Source organism: Hyla sarda, chromosome 7 (genome assembly GCF_029499605.1).
Source record: "Hyla sarda isolate aHylSar1 chromosome 7, aHylSar1.hap1, whole genome shotgun sequence".
Lineage (NCBI taxonomy): Eukaryota > Metazoa > Chordata > Amphibia > Anura > Hylidae > Hyla > Hyla sarda.
In genome coordinates, this window is record NC_079195.1 from 26,605,138 (window position 1) to 26,625,238 (window position 20,101).

A 20,101-nucleotide genomic window follows, 5' to 3' on the forward strand; every position below is an offset into this window, starting at 1 on the left:
GAGAGTGATGTATGTGTAAATACTTTTCCAAGTCTAATCATTACCTTATTTATTATTTGATTTATATATTCTTTATTAAATATATGAAACAAGTCTGATTGCTTAAAGGAGTTATCCATGAGTAAAAAAAACAACGCCACCCCTGTCCTCAGGCTGTGTGTGGTATTACAATTTTGCTCTATTCACTTTAATCAAACTGAGCTGCAATACCACACACAACCTAAGTGTTACGCCTAGCGCTCCGGGTCCCCGCTCCTCCCCGGAGCGCTCACGGCGTCTTTCTCCCTGCAGCGCCCCGGTCAGTCCCGCTGACCGGGAGCGCTGCACTGTCATGGCCGTTGGGGATGCGATTCGCACAGCGGGACGCGCCCGCTCGCGAATCGCATCCCAGGTCACTTACCCGTCCCGGTCCCCTGCTGTCATGTGCTGGCGCGCGCGGCTCCGCTCTCTAGGGCGCGCGCGCGCCAGCTCTCTGAGACTTAAAGGGCCAGTGCACCAATGATTGGTGCCTGGCCCAATTAGCTTAATTGGCTTCCATCTGCTCCCTGCCTTTATCTGACCTCCTCCCATGCACTCCCTTGCCGGATCTTGTTGCCTTGTGCCAGTGAAAGCGTTTAGTGTGTCCAAAGCCTGTGTACCTGAACTTCTGCTACCCATCCTGACTACGAACCTTGCCGCCTGCCCCCGACCTTCTGCTACGTCTGACCTTGCCTCTGCCTAGTCCTTCTGTCCCACGCCTTCTCAGCAGTCAGCGAGGTAGAGCCGTTGCTAGTGGATACGACCTGGTTGCTACTGCCGCAGCAAGACCATCCCGCTTTGCGGCGGGCTCTGGTGAAAACCAGTAGCCTCTTAGAACCGGTCCACTAGCACGGTCCACGCCAATCCCTCGCTGACACAGAGGATCCACTACCTGGAAGCCGAATCGTGACACTAAGGATAGGCGTGGCACTGTTGTTTGAAGAAATCATCTGTTTTTCTAATTCTGGATAACGGCAGCATTTCCTAGTGGAATCTGCTTAAAAAATCTGTGCACACATAGGGTCATAGAGTGTCCAAAGTGCTAGATTCTTCAGTAATTCTCTGCTTTTACAAGAAATATGAACACTCTCAACCAGTGCAGTGCAGAGTATGGAAGAAAACCCCTTTTTGTTTGCTCTTCAGTCAGAATCAAACTATCATACCAAAGGTAATGGGGAAGTGCTTTAATGCATAACTTTAATTTATCTAGTCTAAAATACACCGAAGCAAAAATGTGAACACATTAAAATCATAGATCACAATAAGATCAATTGATAGTCGTGTACGACACAACAAAACTGATTACCATCTCAAAGCGTTTCAGATGCGTATAGCAGCTTCTTCAGGGGGAAAAATCAGTGAAACAGGGAAGACAACTAGGAGTCTGTTTTGCATTGACTCACCATCCTTAAAACATTAAAGGGGTATTCCAGGCAAAAAAAAAAATTATATCTCAACTGGCCCTGAAAGTTAAACAGATTTGTAAATTACTTCTATTAAAAAATCTTAATCCTTCCAATAGTTATTAGCTTCTGAAGTGGAGTTGCTGTTTTCTGTCTAACTGCTCTCTGATGACTCACGTCCCAGGAGCTGTGCAGCTCCTATGGGGATATTTTCCCATCATGCACAGCTCCCGGGACGTGACATCATCATTGAGCGGTTAGACAGAAAACTTCAGAAGCTAATAACTATTGGAAGGATTAAGATTTTCTAATAGAAGTAATTTACAAATCTGTTTAACTTTCCGGAGCCAGTTGATATATATATATATAAAAAAAGTTTTTGCCTGGAATACCCCTTTACTAATGATGAGTTTGCATTGCCTATTGTGTAGTTCCCCCTAGAGATATGGTTAGAGATGCCAAATAAATGTCAAGGAGTATGTGAAACTAATGACATATAGTAACTGACGATCATCAGATCACAATGAATATTGTTTAAACACACATCCTAGCAAAAAAAATACATCAGATAGCCAAAGGAGATAGACCAATACCATCCAAATCGTGAGGGATAACAGCAGCCCTTCAGGAGAGATGTGTGATTATGTCCAGCAATAGGCGAAGCGGAGCGCTACCTGCAATAGCAGGGAGCCGTAACTCTTGGCTATTGTGCAGGTATGACTCTATGACTATGCAGCAGGGCTCCAGGGTATAAAAATCACTTAGGTACCTTAGGCTGTAGAATGTAGGAGCTGTCATATTTTTTTGCAAAAATTCTTAGTTGCCATGTGAAGCGCTAATAGTATAACTGTTTCATGATCATATATAGAGGTTAGACATCTGTGCTGGGGAGTTATTACTAAAGGGGAGGGGGGTTATATTCAGGAGGCAGCACTGTACATATACAGCAGACATACTGAGCCTAACAACAATTAGGCCGCTGTATAGGTATGAGAGATAAGAGTAGTGCAGCCTTCTCTGTATCGGTGTGGAATCCTCCTGGCCGAGTGGAACAGTAGATCAGGAAGAGAAAAGGATAAATTTATGGCGTGATCCACCAGTCAGAGAGTGATGTGTTTATTAAAAATATATTTATTGGCCAAACATAAGGTGTTTCAAGGCTTAGGAGCTTCTTTGTCAGATGTGCTGGTATACACACTAGCACATCTAATGAAGAGGCTCCTAAACCTTGAAACACGTTATGTTTGGCCAATAAAGATTTTCTTCTTTTTTCTGGTCTACTGAGCCTAACAGCAAGCAGTGAATAGCAGATTGAGGGGGTGAGTCCCCTAGTGGCCAAGATATTAAAGCATTTCTTTCAGTGTTAAAGGGGGTACTCCGTTCCTTGACATCTTAATGAAAAATGTGATGACAGTAACCACGTACATATTGGCTGTGTTTGCTAAAATCATAAACAATGTGGCAAAACTGTATTATTCTTTATGCAGTTTATTGTAACAGTGACATCTATTCAAACATCAAGTATGGTTAGATTCCATAGATATATTAATTCCAAATCTAAATCAAATTCAAGACTAGAGCCCCAGTCTCTGCAATATCGTCCTGTACTGTCCATGGAGGGAGGAGCTGTAGATTGGTTACTGGCAGCCTTTGTAGGTAGTTACAGCGCTCTCCTCTGTAATAAAAACAAGAAAAAAAATCTAAAATCAAACGTAGCACAAATACACATGATATACAGTAAATATATAACATATACATTGCAAATATATTACTTATCACACTTTTACATAATATTGATTTTTATTTATCACTATTTATCTTATTTTACCTTATTTATTTATTTTTTTTTATGGGATGTAATGTGACAAAAAATCTTCAACTATGGCATTTGGTATTTTTTGACCGTGCAGGATCAGGAATGGGAACATTTTATAATTCAAATGATTCCAAACACTATGATACCAAATATATTTATTGAATTTTCTTTTTTACATTTTGTTTATTTATAAAATTGGAAAGGAGGGCGATTTAGATTTTGTATTAGGGGGATTTTTTAAAACTTTGTAAAACACTTAATTAGCCTCTATCCAGGTGCCTGTTATAAGCAATTGCTTGTTTGGTCTCGTAGATCATTGTAATGTACCGTATAAGCATTACATTGATCTATGAGACCAGTGTTCTATTGCTTTAGCATGTCATAGGCAGGCTGTATTAATAGCCAAGTCATTGCAGGCACTGAGGCCTAGCTAAAACTTTGTGCTGCCCTGGCAACCCATTGGCTCCACAAGATTACATTATAGGGGGGAGGGGGACAATTGACCACTGAACTATCAAGCATGCATCTAAAAATTGTTTAAATTCTCTGCATTCTCAATTGATCATGGTACCTGACCAGTCAAATGATGGACATCATAGTGATGTAAAATGTCCATTATTACCAGCAGACATCAGCTGTAAATGGCAGCCAGCACTTGCCAGGTGTGGTTTCCCCATGTATTAGGCTTTGTAAACCAGATTGGGGCTCGTGTACAATGTGTATTATATCTTATATGACCCTTAGCCAGAGTATACATAGGGCATATCTCTGGGAGGGACTTATCTTGCCCGGTATTACTTACACAACCAGGGTCACTGTGTAATTCCTAATTCCGCCTGTGGCGGCACTGCAGGAAAATTGACCACTTACTGCCACATTTCCTCACAGATAACAACTGACCACTGGGTACCCAGAAGTGAATTTCTTTGCGAGAAGCTTATTGCAACAAAGAGGGACTGACCACAGTAGTGAACCTCTTTAACCCAATGATAGGTTGCCATTCTCTTTCTTACCTGTTTGGTAATAGTCGTATATTTTTACATTTGCCGGTTTCAAGTCCTGGACCTGGTTCACTTGCTCTATCACAACAGAGAATTTAACTGGTGTACGATCAAGCTTAAGAAAGATACAGATCAATATTTAATGATTTATTTGTAAAGTGAACAATTTTATATAAAAGATCTGGCTTAGAACAAGTAGAGAGCAATGGGCAAAATACTGTTCCCTAACTGGAGCCCCTAATGGTCAGTGCCCACCCCTGATGATCGACAAGTACTAGAAAATTATACAGCTATTTGTTTGCCTTATCTAATTTTACTACTTTTGTTAATATTGTAGGTTTTTGTCACGGTTACAGATTTTTATTTATCTGACTACTATTAAAATGCTACTTTCCTACCCTGGACACCACATCCTGCCCCTTATGTAACTCTGTTGACACCAGTGTACTCCTCTCCTGAATTTGTCTGTCACCTCCCATGTGTCAGTATAATTTTGCAAGCTATTGATTTTATTGGTAGTTTAATGGCCCTTAGTTATTTCCCCAGTCATTTTTTTTTTCCTACGGGTGATTTTGGTATTTTATACCAGCAAAAATACACTGAGCAGTCATTACATTAACCCCTTAAGGACCCAGCCCATTTTCACCTTAACCCCTTAAGGACTCAGCGTTTTTCCGTTTTTGCATTTTCATTTTTTCCTCATCACCTTCTAAAAATCATAACGCGTTCAATTTTCCACATAAAATTCCATATGATGGCTTATTTTTTGCTCAACCAATTCTAGTTTGCAGTGACATCAGTCATTTTACAAAAAAATCCACGGCGAAACGGGAAAAAAATTCATTGTGCGACAAAATTGAAGAAAAAATAAAATTTTGTGACTTTTGGGGGCTTCCGTTTCTACGCAGTGCATTTTTTGGTAAAAATGACACCTTATCTTTATTCTGTAGGTCCATATGATTAAAATGATACCCTACTTATTCAGGTTTAATTTTGTCGTACTTCTGAAAAAACCATAACTACATGCAGAAACATTTTTGCGTTTAAAATTGACATCTTCTGACCCCCTATAACTTTTTTATTTTTCTGCATATGGGCCAGTATGAGGGCTCATTTTTTGCGCTGTGTTCTGAAGTTTTTATTGGTACCATTTTTGCATTAATCTGACTTTTTGATCACTTTTTATTCATTTTTTTTATTATATAAAAAGTGACCAAAAATACGCTATTTTGGACTTTGGAATTTATTTGCGCGTATGCTATTGACCGTGCGGTTTAATTAACACCATATTTTTATAGTTCGGGCATGTACGTACGCGGCGATAGCACATATGTTTATTTTTATTTAGACAGTTTTTTTTTTTCAAACCTTTTTTCCACTTTTTTTTTGCAGTGTTATAGCCCCCATAGGGACCTATAACACTGCACACACTGATCTTTTACACTGATCCCTGCAAAGCCATAGCTTTTCATAGATCAGCGAGATAGGGGCTCGATTGCTAAAGCCTGTAGCTCAGGTTTGGAGCAATCAAACGCCGATCGGACGCGACGGAGCAACATAAGGGGGTCTCCGCTCACGTCCTAGCTGATCGGGACATCGCAATTTCGTGGCACAAGAATCGGTGCCGCGCTATTAGCCCAGGGTCCTGGCTATGACTAGCAGCCGGGACTGACCCGGTGTGATGCGGGGTCACGGTGTGACCCTGTTTTAAACACCGGGACCGGGGTCAGGGTGTACAGGTACGCCCTGAGTCCTTAAGAGGTTAAGGACCTGGCCATTTTTTGCACATCTGACCACTGTCACTTTAAGCATTATTAACTCTGGGATGCTTTCACCTTTCATTCTGATTCCGAGATTGTTTTTTTCGTGACAAATTCTACTTTATATTAGTGGTAAAATTTTGTCAATACTTGCATCATTTCTTAGAGAAAAATTCCAAAATTTGATGAAAAATTTGAAAATGTAGCATTCTTTTTACTTTGAAACTCTCTGCTTGTAAGCAAAATAGACATACCAAATAAATTATATATTCATTCACAGATACAAAGTCTACTGTATGTTTGCATCATAAAGTTGACATGTTTTTACTTTTGGAAGACATCAGAGGGCTTCAAAGTTCAACAGCAATTTTCCAATTTTTCACAAAATTTTTAAAATCAGAATTTTTCAGGGACCAGTTCAGTTTTGAAGTGGATTTGAGGGGTCTTCATATTAGAAATACCCCATAAATTACCCCATTATAAAAACTGTACCCCTCAAAGTATTCAAAATGACATTCAGAAAGTGTGTTAACTCTTTAGGTGTTTCAGAGGAATAGCAGGAAAGTGGAGGAGAAAATTCAAAATCTTCATTTTTTTCACTTGCATTTTACTTGTAGACCCAGAGTAAGGAAATATCTCATATGTGTATGCAAAGTGTTCTGTGAGTGCAATAGAGGGCTCAGAAGGCAAAGAGCGACAATGGGATTTTGGAGAGAGAGTTTTTCTGAAATGATTTTTGGGTGGCATGTCAAATTTAGTAAGCCCCTATGGTGCCAGAACAGCAACAAAACAAAATGCATGGCATACTATTTTGGAAACTACACCCCTCAGAGAACATAACAAGGGTTCCAATGAGCCTTAACACCCCATATGTGTTTGACGACCTTTCGTTAAAATTTGATGTGTAAATGAATTTAATTTTTTTTCACAAAAATGCGTTTTTTCCCCCACATTTTACATTTTTACAAGGGGTAATAGGAGAAAATGTCCCCCAAAATTTGTAACTTCATCTCTTCTGAGTATGGAAATACCCCATGTGTGGATGTCAAGTGCACTACGGGCGTACTACAATGCTCAGAAGAGAAGGAGTATCATTTGGATTTTGGAAAGCAAATTTTGGAAACCACTATGGTGCCAGAGCAGCAAAAACCCGCCCACATGGCACACTATTTTGGAAACTACACCCTCAAGGAACGTAACAAGGGGTACAGTGAGCCTTCACACCCCACAGGTGGATGTGTAAATAAAAAAATTCTCAATAAAATGCTGTTTTTCCCCCCAAATTTTTAATTTTTACAAGGCTTAATAATAGAGATGAGCGAATTAAAGTTGACGAACCAGAATTCGTTACGAATTTCTTGAAAAATTCGATTTGCAACGAATACGAATATCGCCGCGATTCTATCACACGAATTGCTTCATTAAACTCCATTTTACAGCGTTCCAGGCTATTGGAGACCTAAGATGGCGGACCCACATGTGAGTACATGGGGCAGGGGATTATGGGAGGGCGGGAAACAGCGGCGGGAATGAAGGTAGGCGGGCTGACCCTGAACCACATGTGAGATGCAGCCTATCAGTGTTCACTGACCCCTGTGATGTCACAGCCCCTATATAATCAGCGGCCATCTTGCCTCTATTCATTTCATCTATGCAGTCAGATAGAGAGGACGGGACTTTTTTCTGTCTCTGTGCTAAATTCAGTGTTATACCACACGTTATACACCTGCCAGTGTATTAAAGAAAAAAAAGTTTTTCCTGAGTACAAATACGCTTAACTGTGGCCTTATCATTGCAAAGGGCCTAAATACAAGCAAAAAGTGTACCATATACCACCTTTTTTTCTGTCTCTGTGCTAAATTCAGTGTTATACCACACGTTATACATCTGCCGGTGTATTAAAGAAAAAAAAGTTTTTCCTGAGTACAAATACGCTTTTTCAGTGGCATTATCATTGCAAAGGGCCTACATACAAGCAAATAGCGTACCATATACCACCTTTTTTTCGGTCTCTGTGCTAAATTGAGTGTTATACCACACGTTATACACCTGCCGGTGTATTAAAGAAAAAAAAAAGTTTTTCCTGCGTACAAATACGCTTAACAGTGCGCTCATCATTGCAAAGGGCCTACATACAACCAAGTAGTGTATTATTTACTACCTGTTATTCTGTCTCGGTGCTAAATTCAGTGCTACTCCACACATTAGTATACACCGGTTGGTGTATACAAAAAAAAAAAGAGTTTTTTTTCTGCGTATAAATACGCTTAACAGTGCGCTCATCATTGCAGCAAAGGGCATACATAGAACCAAATAGTGTACTATTTACTACCTGTTATTCTGTCTCTGTGCTAAATTCAGTGCTATTCCACACATTAGTATAAACCTGCTGGTGTAATAAAAAAAAAAAAGTGTTTTTTCTGCGTAGAAATACGCATACCATTGCGCTCATCATTGCAAAGATAAAAACAAGCAATCTCCAGGTAGCAGAGCGGGATCAATGGAAGCGCTGAGACCAGATAAGAAGTTAAAAGGATATATTTCCCATAATGCAACGCGTTTCACGGTCACCCGCTTCCTCAGGCATGTTGGGTTTAGCAGATTACAAGGTATATATAGGGAAAAGGGGTTAACCCCTTCAAGGAGGAAAATTAAATTAACCCCTTGAGGGGTCAAGCCCTTTAAGCCCTTCACAACAAGATAGAAGCACATAATAACATCACAACAAAGTACCCAATAAAACAAATACAATACAATTAAAAACAAATATTAAATTTTAACAAAAAAATATTATAGTACTATATATATTAAAAAAAAATTTTTTTTTTTCCTTTTTTTTTTTTTTTTTCTCCCCTTTTTTCTTTTTTTCTTTTTTCCCTTCCTCCATTTTTCCCATTTTTTTCTCCTTTATTTATTTATTAATTTTTTCCTCTTTCCTCTTTTTTCTCTTCGATGTTTTAACGGGCATTTTCCAGTGTCTCATTAAGACCATCTGGAAATAAAGTAACCAAAGAAAAAATCCAGAAGGATTCCCTATTATTTAATCGCTGTATACGATTATGACTAAAAACTGGAATAGTTTCTAGTATAGTCAGCTTTAAAACATCAATGCATCTATCATGTTTAAGGAGTAAGTGGCGTGAGACACTATGTAGAACAAAACCATTTTAATGTTAGATCTATGTTTGTTCATACGTGACCGCACCGTCTGTACGGTGCGGCCAACGTATTGAAGCCCACACGAGCAAGTAAGTAGATAGCAAACGAACTATCACAAGAATAATGATTTTTTATTTGGAAACTTTTTTTAGATACTGTGGAGTTAAATGAAACAGAGGGAGTGCCAATCATAGCACAACAAAGGCACCTTGGTCGCCCACAAGGAAAAGTGCCCGGGGCTTTGGAGCCAACAGAATGGTTTTGTTGAAGAGATTCAGATTTGAACCTACTAGGGGCCACCAAATTTCTCAGGTTCGGGGACCGACGAAACGTAATACCTGGTTGGGATGGCAAACATTTTTTTAAAATAGAGTCATCCAATAGGATAGACCAATTTTTTCTTAATATTCGGCGAATATCACCTGCTCCACAATTATAATCTGTAATAAAATTATATTTATAGGACTCCTTAGGTGCTGTCTGAATAAATTCTTTTTTTCTTTTTCTCACAAGTGTTTCCTGTGATATATCCTTCACTCTATTGAATGCATCGGTTAGGATGGAGGGGGGATAGCCTTTGGATAGAAAACGTTCACGAAGAATGCCTGACTGTTTTAAAAAATCTTGTTTATTGGTGCAGTTTTTGCGTATATGCAAATACTGCCCATAGGGCACGTTTTTAATCCACTTGGGATAATGAGAACTACTGTATTCCAAAAGACTATTAACGTCTACCTTTTTGAAAAAGGTTTCTGTTATAATCTTATTATTGATATCTTTTTTAATCAACAAATCTAAGAATTCTATCTCATTATTAGAAAAATGTAGGGTAAAAGAAAAACCCCAATCATTAGAATTTAGATGAGAAACAAACTGTTCAGCCAAGATGATAGAACCTGACCAAATAAAGAACAAATCATCTATAAAACGTCTGTAAAAAATAATATGAGAACTGAAATGAGTGGGCTGCTTAATGTACAGGGACTCGAATCGCCCCATAACCAAGTTAGCATAACTTGGGGCGAATCGAGTCTCCATAGCGCAGCCCCGTGTCTGTCTGTAAATCGTGTTATTAAACTGAAATGCGTTGTGATCCAAAATGAAATGCATGGCTTCAATTAAAAAGGAGATCTGTAAAGGATCCAATGTAGAATCATTAGACAAAGTATCATGAATAGCTTTCAAACCAACCGATGTGGAAATATTCGAATATAATGAACAAACATCAAGTGTGATGAATAAAAAATGTGAAGGTAAACTTAAATTGTGAATTTCTCTAATCAGTTGGGTGGAGTCCTTAAGATATGATGGTAACTGTAACACAAAAGGCTGTAAAAATAAGTCAATAAAGTGCGATAGATTACTAGTGAGGGACCCAACCCCCGAAATAATAGGACGACCAGGAGGGTGAGTGAGGGACTTGTGTAGTTTGGGAAGGTAATAAAAAATCGGTAGAGAACAATGTCTAACAGAAAGGAATTCCTTTTCCTTTTTATTCACAAAAGACATATCAATAGCTTTTCTTCTGGATTTTTTCTTTGGTTACTTTATTTCCAGATGGTCTTAATGAGACACTGGAAAATGCCCGTTAAAACATCGAAGAGAAAAAAGAGGAAAGAGGAAAAAATTTATAAATAAATAAAGGAGAAAAAAATGGGAAAAATGGAGGAAGGGAAAAAAGAAAAAAAGAAAAAAGGGGAGGAAAAAAAAAAAAAGGAAAAAAAAAAATTTTTTTTTTAAATATATATAGTACTATAATATTTTTTTGTTAAAATGTAATATTTGTTTTTAATTGTATTGTATTTGTTTTATTGGGTACTTTGTTGTGATGTTATTATGTGCTTCTATCTTGTTGTGAAGGGCTTAAAGGGCTTGACCCCTCAAGGGGTTAATTTAATTTTCCTCCTTGAAGGGGTTAACCCCTTTTCCCTATATATACCTTGTAATCTGCTAAACCCAACATGCCTGAGGAAGCGGGTGACCGTGAAACGCGTTGCATTATGGGAAATAAATCCTTTTAACTTCTTATCTGGTCTCAGCGCTTCCATTGATCCCGCTCTGCTACCTGGAGATTGCTTGTTTTTATCGTGATTTTATTTCAGCGGGACGAAGCTGCAGAGACCCTTTGATGATACACCCTGTTCCATTGTTGTACTTGGTTGGAGTACAACTTCATGTGGTAAGCGCAATTCACACTTAGCGTTACCAACTCACCTTTGGTGTTACACTACGGAGCGCATCCGTTTGTGCTTTTTTTATTTCATCATTGCAAAGGGCATACATACAACAAAGGAGTGTACTTTTTAGTAACTGTTATTCTGTCTAGGGCCTATATACTTTGAAAGAACAGCCGTAAGTAATCGCCTGCTGCTGTTCTATACCCTCATAAACGCACTAAGTATGTCAGGCAGGGAAGTGCCAGGACGTGAACAGAGAAGGGGCAGAGGCCTACATACCTCAGGCAGAGTTGGCAGCAGACTTGGGGCGAGTGGCAGCAGGAGTCGCAGCAATAAGCCTGAGCTCCCATAAACACCCAGCGGTCGTGGAACAGGGGTTCCTGGAGACGGCGCCAATCGCAGTGAAATAGTGCGAACTGCGGGTGGGAAAATCAGCTACTCTGCGGTGTGGTTGTTCTTCATAAAGAATCCGGAGAACCTTAGCGTAGTCACATGCAAAATCTGTCGGCAGAAAGTGAAGCGTGGCCAGGGTCCCAATCTCGGCACCACGGCCCTGCGTCAACACATGATTCGCCACCATAAAGCGGCCTGGGATAACCGTGGCTCCGAGGTAGTGGTCCAGCCTGCCGCATCACCCAGTGGCCATCCGCTCCCCCCGTCATCCAGCCAAGGCTCCACCACCTCAGCCGAAGGGAGCATTGTGTCAAACCCTCATTCTTGCACTCCTGCTTCTTCCGCTCGTAGTCAGCCATTCTGCCAACAATCGATCGGCGAAGCCATGTCCAAGAGACAACAGTATGCGCCCACTCATCCAACGGCGCAGAAGTTGAATGTGCTCCTGTCCAAGTTGCTGGTGTTGCAGTCCCTCCCTTTCCAACTGGTGGACTCTGCAGCTTTCAGGGAATTGATGGCTTGTGCCGAGCCGAGGTGGAGAGTCCCAAGCCGTCATTTCTTTGCGAAGAAGGCAGTACCAGCCCTGCATAAGTTTGTACAAGAGAAGGTGGGCCAATCCTTGAGCCTGTTGGTGTGTTCAAAAGTGCACGGCAGCGCCGACGTGTGGAGCTGTAAATACGGCCAGGGACAATACAAGTCTTTTACGGCTCACTGGGTAAATGTTGTTCCTGCACAGCCACAACAGCAACTTGGACAGGTCACACTGCTTCCTCCTCCACGCTCTGGCTCCCAGGCAGTTGGTCCTTTTACAGTGTGCGCTTCCTCCTCCTCCCCCGTGTCCTCGGCCTCCACTGCACGTCCAAATCTCGGTGGCCCTTCATCGTACCACGTGTTTAGGGCACAGCGGTGTCAAGCCGTCCTTCACATGGTTTGCCTTGGCGAACGGAGTCACACAGGGGAGGAACTGCTAAAGTCCATTAGGGAAGAAATCCGAGTATGGCTTACTCCACAAAATCTGACAATGTGAACCATGGTGACCGACAATGGGAAGAACATTGTAGCCGCGCTGTGACAAAGAAGTGTGAACCATTCACCCTGCATGGCACACGTGTTGAATCTGGTTGTCAAGAAGTTCATCAAGTCTTCACCCCATTTGCAAGACGTCCTGACAATGGCAAGGAAACTGTGCATGCATTTCAGCCACTCATACACTGCCAAGCACACTTTGCTTGAGCTGCAGCATCAGAACAGTATCCCACAACATAGTCTCATTTGTGACGTTGCCACACGTTGGAATTCCACCCTCCATATGTTGGACAGACTATACGAACAAAGAAAAGCCATCACGGATTTTTTGATGATACAAGCAGATAGGAGTACTCCCCTGTGTAACTTCAATGTGAACGAGTGGCAGCTCATATGTGACACCTGCCATTTGCTGAGGCCCTTTGAGGAAGCCACATTTTTTGTTAGTTGCTCGAATTACGCCATGAACGACGTAATTCCACTCCTACATTTACTCCAAAAAATTATTGAAAACATGGCTGGTCACGGCAATGGAGATGTTGCACCTACATCAGAAGGCTACATGAGTCCTGTGGGGGATGAACTGGAGGAGGATAATGAGGGGCAGAGCGGAGCACAGTTTACGGTGGATGAGATGGCCGGTGTTTCTGGTCATTGGATAAGAGAGGAGGAGCAGGAGCAGCCAGAGGAGCTGGAGGGTTATTACGAGGGAGGCGAGACAGAGGACCCAGACACACCGTGGCAGTATGCAGTGGAGATGGAGGCAGGTAGTCCCAGCGAGTCACTGTCACAAATGGCACGATGCACGCTGAGTTGCTTGCGTAGTGACCCCCGAATTGTCAAAATTCGTCAGCGTGATGACTTCTGGATCTCCACCTTATTAGACCCTCACTACCGGCCCACAATGGGGGCCTTTTTTTACACCCACTGAGAGGGAGGACAAACTGACCTACTTCAGGGAGCTTCTACGTAGTCGGTTGGCCGATGCCTATCGGCCACATGGTCCATCCACTCGCAGGTCTGACTCGGGATCCTTCTGCGCTCACCTTCCACTGCCACGGCTGCTGGGGAGGGGAGGGGTGGCAGGAGCAGTACCGGCTCAATCAGCAGCAGCCTAAGTCTACAGTTGCTGATGAGTAGCTTCCTTCAGCCGCATAGTGAAGCTACTCATCAGCAGCAGGTGGACATGGAGCAGGACCTGAACCAGCAGGTGGTGGCTTACCTCGACATGACCCTGCCAACAACCGTTGAAGATCCGCTGGACTTCTGGGCAGCCAATCTCGATTTATGGCCGAAACTAGCGGAGTTTGCCCTGGAAAAGCTGTCCTGCCTGGCCAGTAGTGTGCCATCAGAGCGGGTGTTAGTGCGGCCGGGGCCATAGTCACCCCAAGACAAACTCGTCTGTCCACTAAAAATGTGGAGAGACTGACGTTTGTCAAGATGAATCAGGGATGGATCAGCCAGGATTTCCAGCCACCAATGCCAGATGGGTCTGAGTAGATTGACCATGCTCCTACAACAAAATTTTCTCTATTGTGGTTGGTTATGAAACGCTCTGGGGCAGACCTGGGCATTGTACGGCCCGCTTGCCACATACGGCCCTTTGATTGGCTCTGACCGGCCTGCACTGATTGGGGGACAACTATGCTCCTAATCTGGGGGACATCTATGCTGCCTAATCTGGGTGACATCTATGCTGCCTAATCTAGGGGACAACTATGCTCCTTATCTGGGGGACAATTATGCTCCTAATCTGGGGGACAATTATGCTCCTAATCTGGGGGACAACTATGCTCCTAATCTGGGGGACAAGTATGCTCCTAATCTGGGGGACATCCATGCTGCCTACTCTGGGGGGCAAGTATGCTCCTAATCTGGGGGACATCTATGCTGCCTAATCTGAGTGACATCTATGCTGCCTAATCTGGGTGACATCTATGCTGCCTAATCTGGGGGACAACTATGCTCCTAATCTGGGGGACATCCATGCTGCCTAATCTGGGTGACATCTATGCTGCCTAATCTGGGGGACAACTTTTCCCCTAATCTGGGGGACATCTATGCTGCCTAATCTGAGGGACAAGTTAGCTCCTAATCTGGGGGACATCTATGCTGCCTACTCTGGGGGACAAGTATGCTCCTAATCTGGGGGACATCTATGCTGCCTAATCTGGGGGACAACTATGCTCCTAATCTGGGGGAAATCTATGCTGCCTAATCTGGGGGACAAGTATGCTCCTAATCTGGGGGACATCTATGCTGCCTACTCTGGGGGACAACTATGCTGCCTAATCTGGGGGACAACTATGCTCCTAATCTGGGGGACATCTATGCTGCCTAATCTGGGGGACAAGTATGCTCCTAATCTGGGGGACATCTATGCTGCCTACTCTGGGGGACAACTATGCTCCTAATCTGGGGGACATCTATGTTGCCTACTCTGGGGGACAAGTATGCTCCTAATCTGGGGGACATCTATGCTGCCTAATCTGGGTGACATCTATGCTGCCTAATCTGGGGGACAACTATGCTCCTAATCTGGGGGACATCTATGCTGCCTAATCTGGGGGACAAGTATGCTCCTAATCTGGGGGACATCTATGCTGCCTACTCTGGGGGACAAGTATGCTCCTAATCTGGGGGACATCTATACTGCCTTATCTGGGGGACAACTATGCTCCTAATCTGGGGGACATCTATGCTGCCTACTCTGGGGGACAACTATGCTGCCTAATCTGGGGGACATCTATGCTGCCTAATCTGGGGGACAAGTATGCTCCTAATCTAGGGGACATCTATGCTGCCTAATCTGGGGGACAAGTATGCTCCTAATCTGGGGGACATCTTGCGGCCTACTCTGGGAGACAACTATACTCCTAATCTGGGGGACATCTATGCTGCCTAATCTGGGGGACAACTATGCTCCTAATCTGGGGGACATCTATGCTGCCTACTCTGGGGGACAAGTATGCTCCTAATCTGGGGGACATCTATGCTGCCTAATCTGGGGGACAGCTATGCTGCTAATATGGGGAAAACTGATGCTTCTGGCCTTGGGCCTAACATTTTTTGAAGTTTAGCAGTAGCTAAATACATACTTAATGCACATGTCAACATTGATCTTAAAATGTAAGGGGTTATGAAACCCTCTTGGGTACTGCGAATGACTGCTCCAGACTTATTCTGTGTTCTTCACAAACTACTTGCCTCCCTGGTGCCTCATGCCTTGGGCCTATCATTTTTTGAAGTTTAGCAGTAGCTAAATACATGCTTAATGCAAATGTAAACATTGATCTTTAAATGTAAGGGGTTATGAAAACCTCTTGGGTACTGCAAATGCATGCTCCAGACTCATTCTGCGTCTTTCAGGAACTACTTGCCTCTGGCCTTGGGCGTTAAATTTTTGGATGTTTAGCAGTAGCTAAATATATGCTTAATGCAAATTTCAACAATGATCGTTAAATTCTCGGCGCTCTGCCAGGGCCTTCTCCTACCCCGCCTGGGCCAATCCGAGGACCTCACTAACCAACTCACTAACTACTCCAATCGCTTATAGCGACGGGCGGTGTGTACATAGGGCAGGGACTTAACGCCAGCTTATGACCCTCACTTACTGGTAATTCCTCGTTTTAAGGTTAAATAATTGCAATCCCAGATCCCTATCACGAACTGGTTTCAGCATGCAACACGCACCTGTCCTTGAAAGATAGAGACACGCTATTCCATTCAGTGGAGCGCGCCTGCGGCCCCGGACATCTGAGGGCATAACACACCTGTTATTGCCCGATCTCGCAATTGATCGGGCAAGGTAAGGTGTTATTAAAGCCTTGGGTACTGCTGAGGCCTACTCCTGACTGCTCCTGGTGCAATGTATGGGGTAATTAAACACTCGGGTAGTGTTATTGTTAAATTTACTGGTATTTTTATTAGTAATTAAATAGAATTTTGCAGAATGCTAACCATTACACAACGAAACGCTTGTTGCGTGTGATTTTTTTATGAAAAAAATAAATAAATAGATGGAGAGGGATTAACTCTGCTTAATCATTTTTGGCGATTAGAATCCTTTTGTCATCTGATTTTTTGGAGACAGATGCACTTACATACATGTAATAATTTTTTTAAGCAAATTTCAAACATAGTGTGGTTTATTATTTTTGAGATTGTCTTTTGGTGGTCCACCGTCCTGCATTATAGAGTCTTCTGAACTGCTGTATATGCGCTTGTTTAAAAAAAAATTAAAAAAAAAAGGTATTTTGTCACACAATTTCAATAAGATTGTGCGATTTTTTGGGGTGAATTTTGAAGCCCCGGTGACGGGTATGTAGTGTGTACTCGTGCATCAGTCAACTCCAGTCTGTGTCCGTTAGGCAATATATGGGTTACTGATGCAGCAGAGGTGGGGCCTTGGTCTTGGAATTTCAATTTTTTTTAAAACTTGAACATATTGTGTGGTTTATTATTTTTGAGAAGAATGTCTATTGGTGGTCCACCGTCCTGCATTATAGAGTCTTCTGAAATGCTGTATAAGTCCAGGGCTTGGAAACTACCCCCCTCACGTAATGTAATAAGGGGTGCAGTGAGCATTTACACCCCATTTGCATTTGACAGGTCTTTGGAACAGTCGGCTGAGCAAATGAAAAATTACATTTTTCATTTTCACAGACCAGTGTTCCAAAAATCAGTCAGACACCTGTGGGGTGTAAATGCTCACTGTACCCCTTATTACATTACGTGAGGGGGGTAGTTTCCAAAATGGGGTTACATGTTGGGGGTTCATTGTTCTGGTACTATGGGGGCTTTGTAAACACATGTGGCCTTCAATTCCGGACAAATTTTCTCGCCAAAAGCCCAATGGCGCTCCCTCTCTTCTGAGCATAGTAGTGCGCCTGCAGAGCACTTTACATCCACATGTGGGGTATTTTCTTACTCAGTAGGAATAGGGTTACAAATTTGGGGGGCTTTTTTCCTGTTTTACCTCGTGAAAAGGAAAAATTTAGGGTAACACCAGCATTTTAGTTAAAAATGTTTTTGTTTTTTTTTGTTGTTTTCCCTTGCAACTTTAATGAAAATTCGTCAAACACCTGTGGGGTATTAAGGCTCATTATACCCCTTGTCTTGTTCCGTGAGGGGTGCAGTTTCCAAAATGGGGTCACATGTGGGTATTTTTTTTTTTTGCGTTTATGTCAGAACCGCTGTAAAATCAGCCACCCCTGTGCAAATCACCAATTTAGGCCTCAAATGTACATAGTACGCTCTTACTCCTGAGCCTTGTGGTACGCCCGCAGAGCATTTTACGCCAACATATGGAGTATTTCCGTACTCAGAAGAAATTCCGGCACACATTTTGGGGGTCTTTTTTCCTTTGACTCTTGTGAAAATAAAATGTATGGGGCAACATCAGCATGTTAGTTTAATTTAATTACATTTTTTACACTAACAGGCTGGTGTAGACCCCAACATTTCCTTTTCATAAGGGGTAAAAGGATAAAAAGCCCCCCAAAATTTGTAACACAATTTCTCCCGTGTACGGAAATAACCCATATGTGGCCCTAAACTGTTTCCTTAAAATATGTGACAGTGAGAGAGAACCATGTGCATTTAAGGACTAAATTAGGGATTGCATAGGTGTGGACATAGAAGTATTCTATGCCAGTGATTCCCAAACAGGGTGCCTCCAGCTGTTGCTAAACTTTCAGCATGCATATACAGTCAGTGGCTGTCAGGAAATGCTGGGGGTTGTTGTTTTGCAACAGCTGGAGGCTCCGTTTTGGAAACACTGCCGTACAATGTGTTTTCATTTTTTATTTAGGGGTGGGGGGGGGCAGTGTAAGGGGGTGTATATATAGTGTTTTACCCTTTATTATGTGTTAGTGTAGTGTAGTGTTTTTAGGGTACATTCACACAGGGGGTTTACGGTGAATTTTCTGCTAGGAGTTTGCGCTGTGGCGGAAAATTTGCCGCAGCTCAAACTTAAAGCAGGAAACTCACTGTAAACCTGCCTGTGTGAATGTGCCCTGTACATTCACATGGGGGGGGGGGCAAACCTCCAGCTGTTGCAAAACTACAACTCCCAATATACACTGACAGACCGTTCATGCTGGAAGTTGAACTTTTGCAACAGCTAGAGGCCCACTGGTCAGGAAACCTTCAGTTAAATTATGTTATCTAACTCAGTATTTTCCAACCAGTGTGCCTCCAGCTGTTGCAAAACTACAACTCCCAGCGTATTCTGATTGCCGAAGGGCATGCTGGGAGATGTAGTTATGCAACATCTGGAGGTACACAACTACAACTCCCAGCATGATGAGAAAGGCATTTGCTGTTCGTGCATGCTGGGAGTTGTAGTTTTGCAATATTTAGAGGGCCACGGTTTAGAAACGACCGCACAGTGATCTCCAAACTGTAGCAATCCAGCTGTTGCAAAACTACAAATCCCAGCATGCCCAAACAGCTGTCTGGGCATGCTGTGAGGGCATGTTTGGAGTTGTAGTTTTGCAAGATCTAGAGGGCCACAAATTAGCGATCACTGCACAGTGGTCTCCAAACTGTAGCCCTCAGATGTTGCTAGGCAACTCACTGGCTTCCATAGTCTGCAGCACGCCGCACCAGGGAGCCAGCCGCACGTCATCGAAGCCCGCCGATCACCTCCGCTGATTGCCGCCTCCTCTGATGGAAAGTGGACCTCCGGTGCCGGTCACCGACAGTTCCCCCGTTCTGCCTGCACTACTGTGGGTGGGCAGAACGGGAGAACCGAACTTTAACCCCCCGCCCCCGATTCTTATTTTCCGGGTCACCAGAGATCCGTATGACCTGAAATCGCCGCAAATCGCCGGTGTAAATTCACCGTCTATTTGCGGCGATTGACAACATTGCCGACACAACGAGTGTTGTGGTGAGCGGAGAGGACAACACTTGTCAGGAACGGGTGAGATATATTGTACCAGCAGTGTTCTTTACGGCTCAGATAAAAGACTATAACAGTTAAAAGACTGTAATAAGTAACAACACATATGTTACATTATCTATTATAACATCTATTACAAAGACTTTATTTGCTACAACATCTACTGCAAAGACTTTTTTTACCAGCTACACTCAAGAGGACTTTAATTATCTTTTTCCAGACTGGGATATCCAGCAATATCTATTATATACTATATGTTTGCCAGAATATAAAATTTTTTCGTGATACCACATTTTTTGGTGATTAATACCACTAGGGCCCAGTGGATTCTCACCTTTTTACATACCTGTGCCAGGATAATATTAATAATAGAACAATTTTATTATATTGTTTTATAAATGTTTAATAATAAAAGTACAGTATTTATCGGGGTATACCACG

General features: G+C 42.5%; 1 protein-coding gene across 1 annotated transcript in view; it reads right to left on the reverse strand.

Moving 5' to 3' along the window:
* Positions 1 to 2,675: 2,675 nt before the first annotated feature.
* The window catches only part of LOC130283382 (alpha-2-macroglobulin-like protein 1), a 454,342-nt gene continuing 436,916 nt past the window's right edge, over positions 2,676 to 20,101 (reverse strand). Inside the window, exons 24-25 of the mRNA XM_056532791.1 lie at positions 4,251 to 4,353; positions 2,676 to 3,096 (exon numbers count right to left, since the gene is read on the reverse strand). Of these exons, the coding sequence (XP_056388766.1) occupies positions 3,059 to 3,096; positions 4,251 to 4,353 (141 nt within the window). The 3' untranslated portion in view covers positions 2,676 to 3,058. The remainder of the gene's footprint in view (positions 3,097 to 4,250; positions 4,354 to 20,101) is intronic.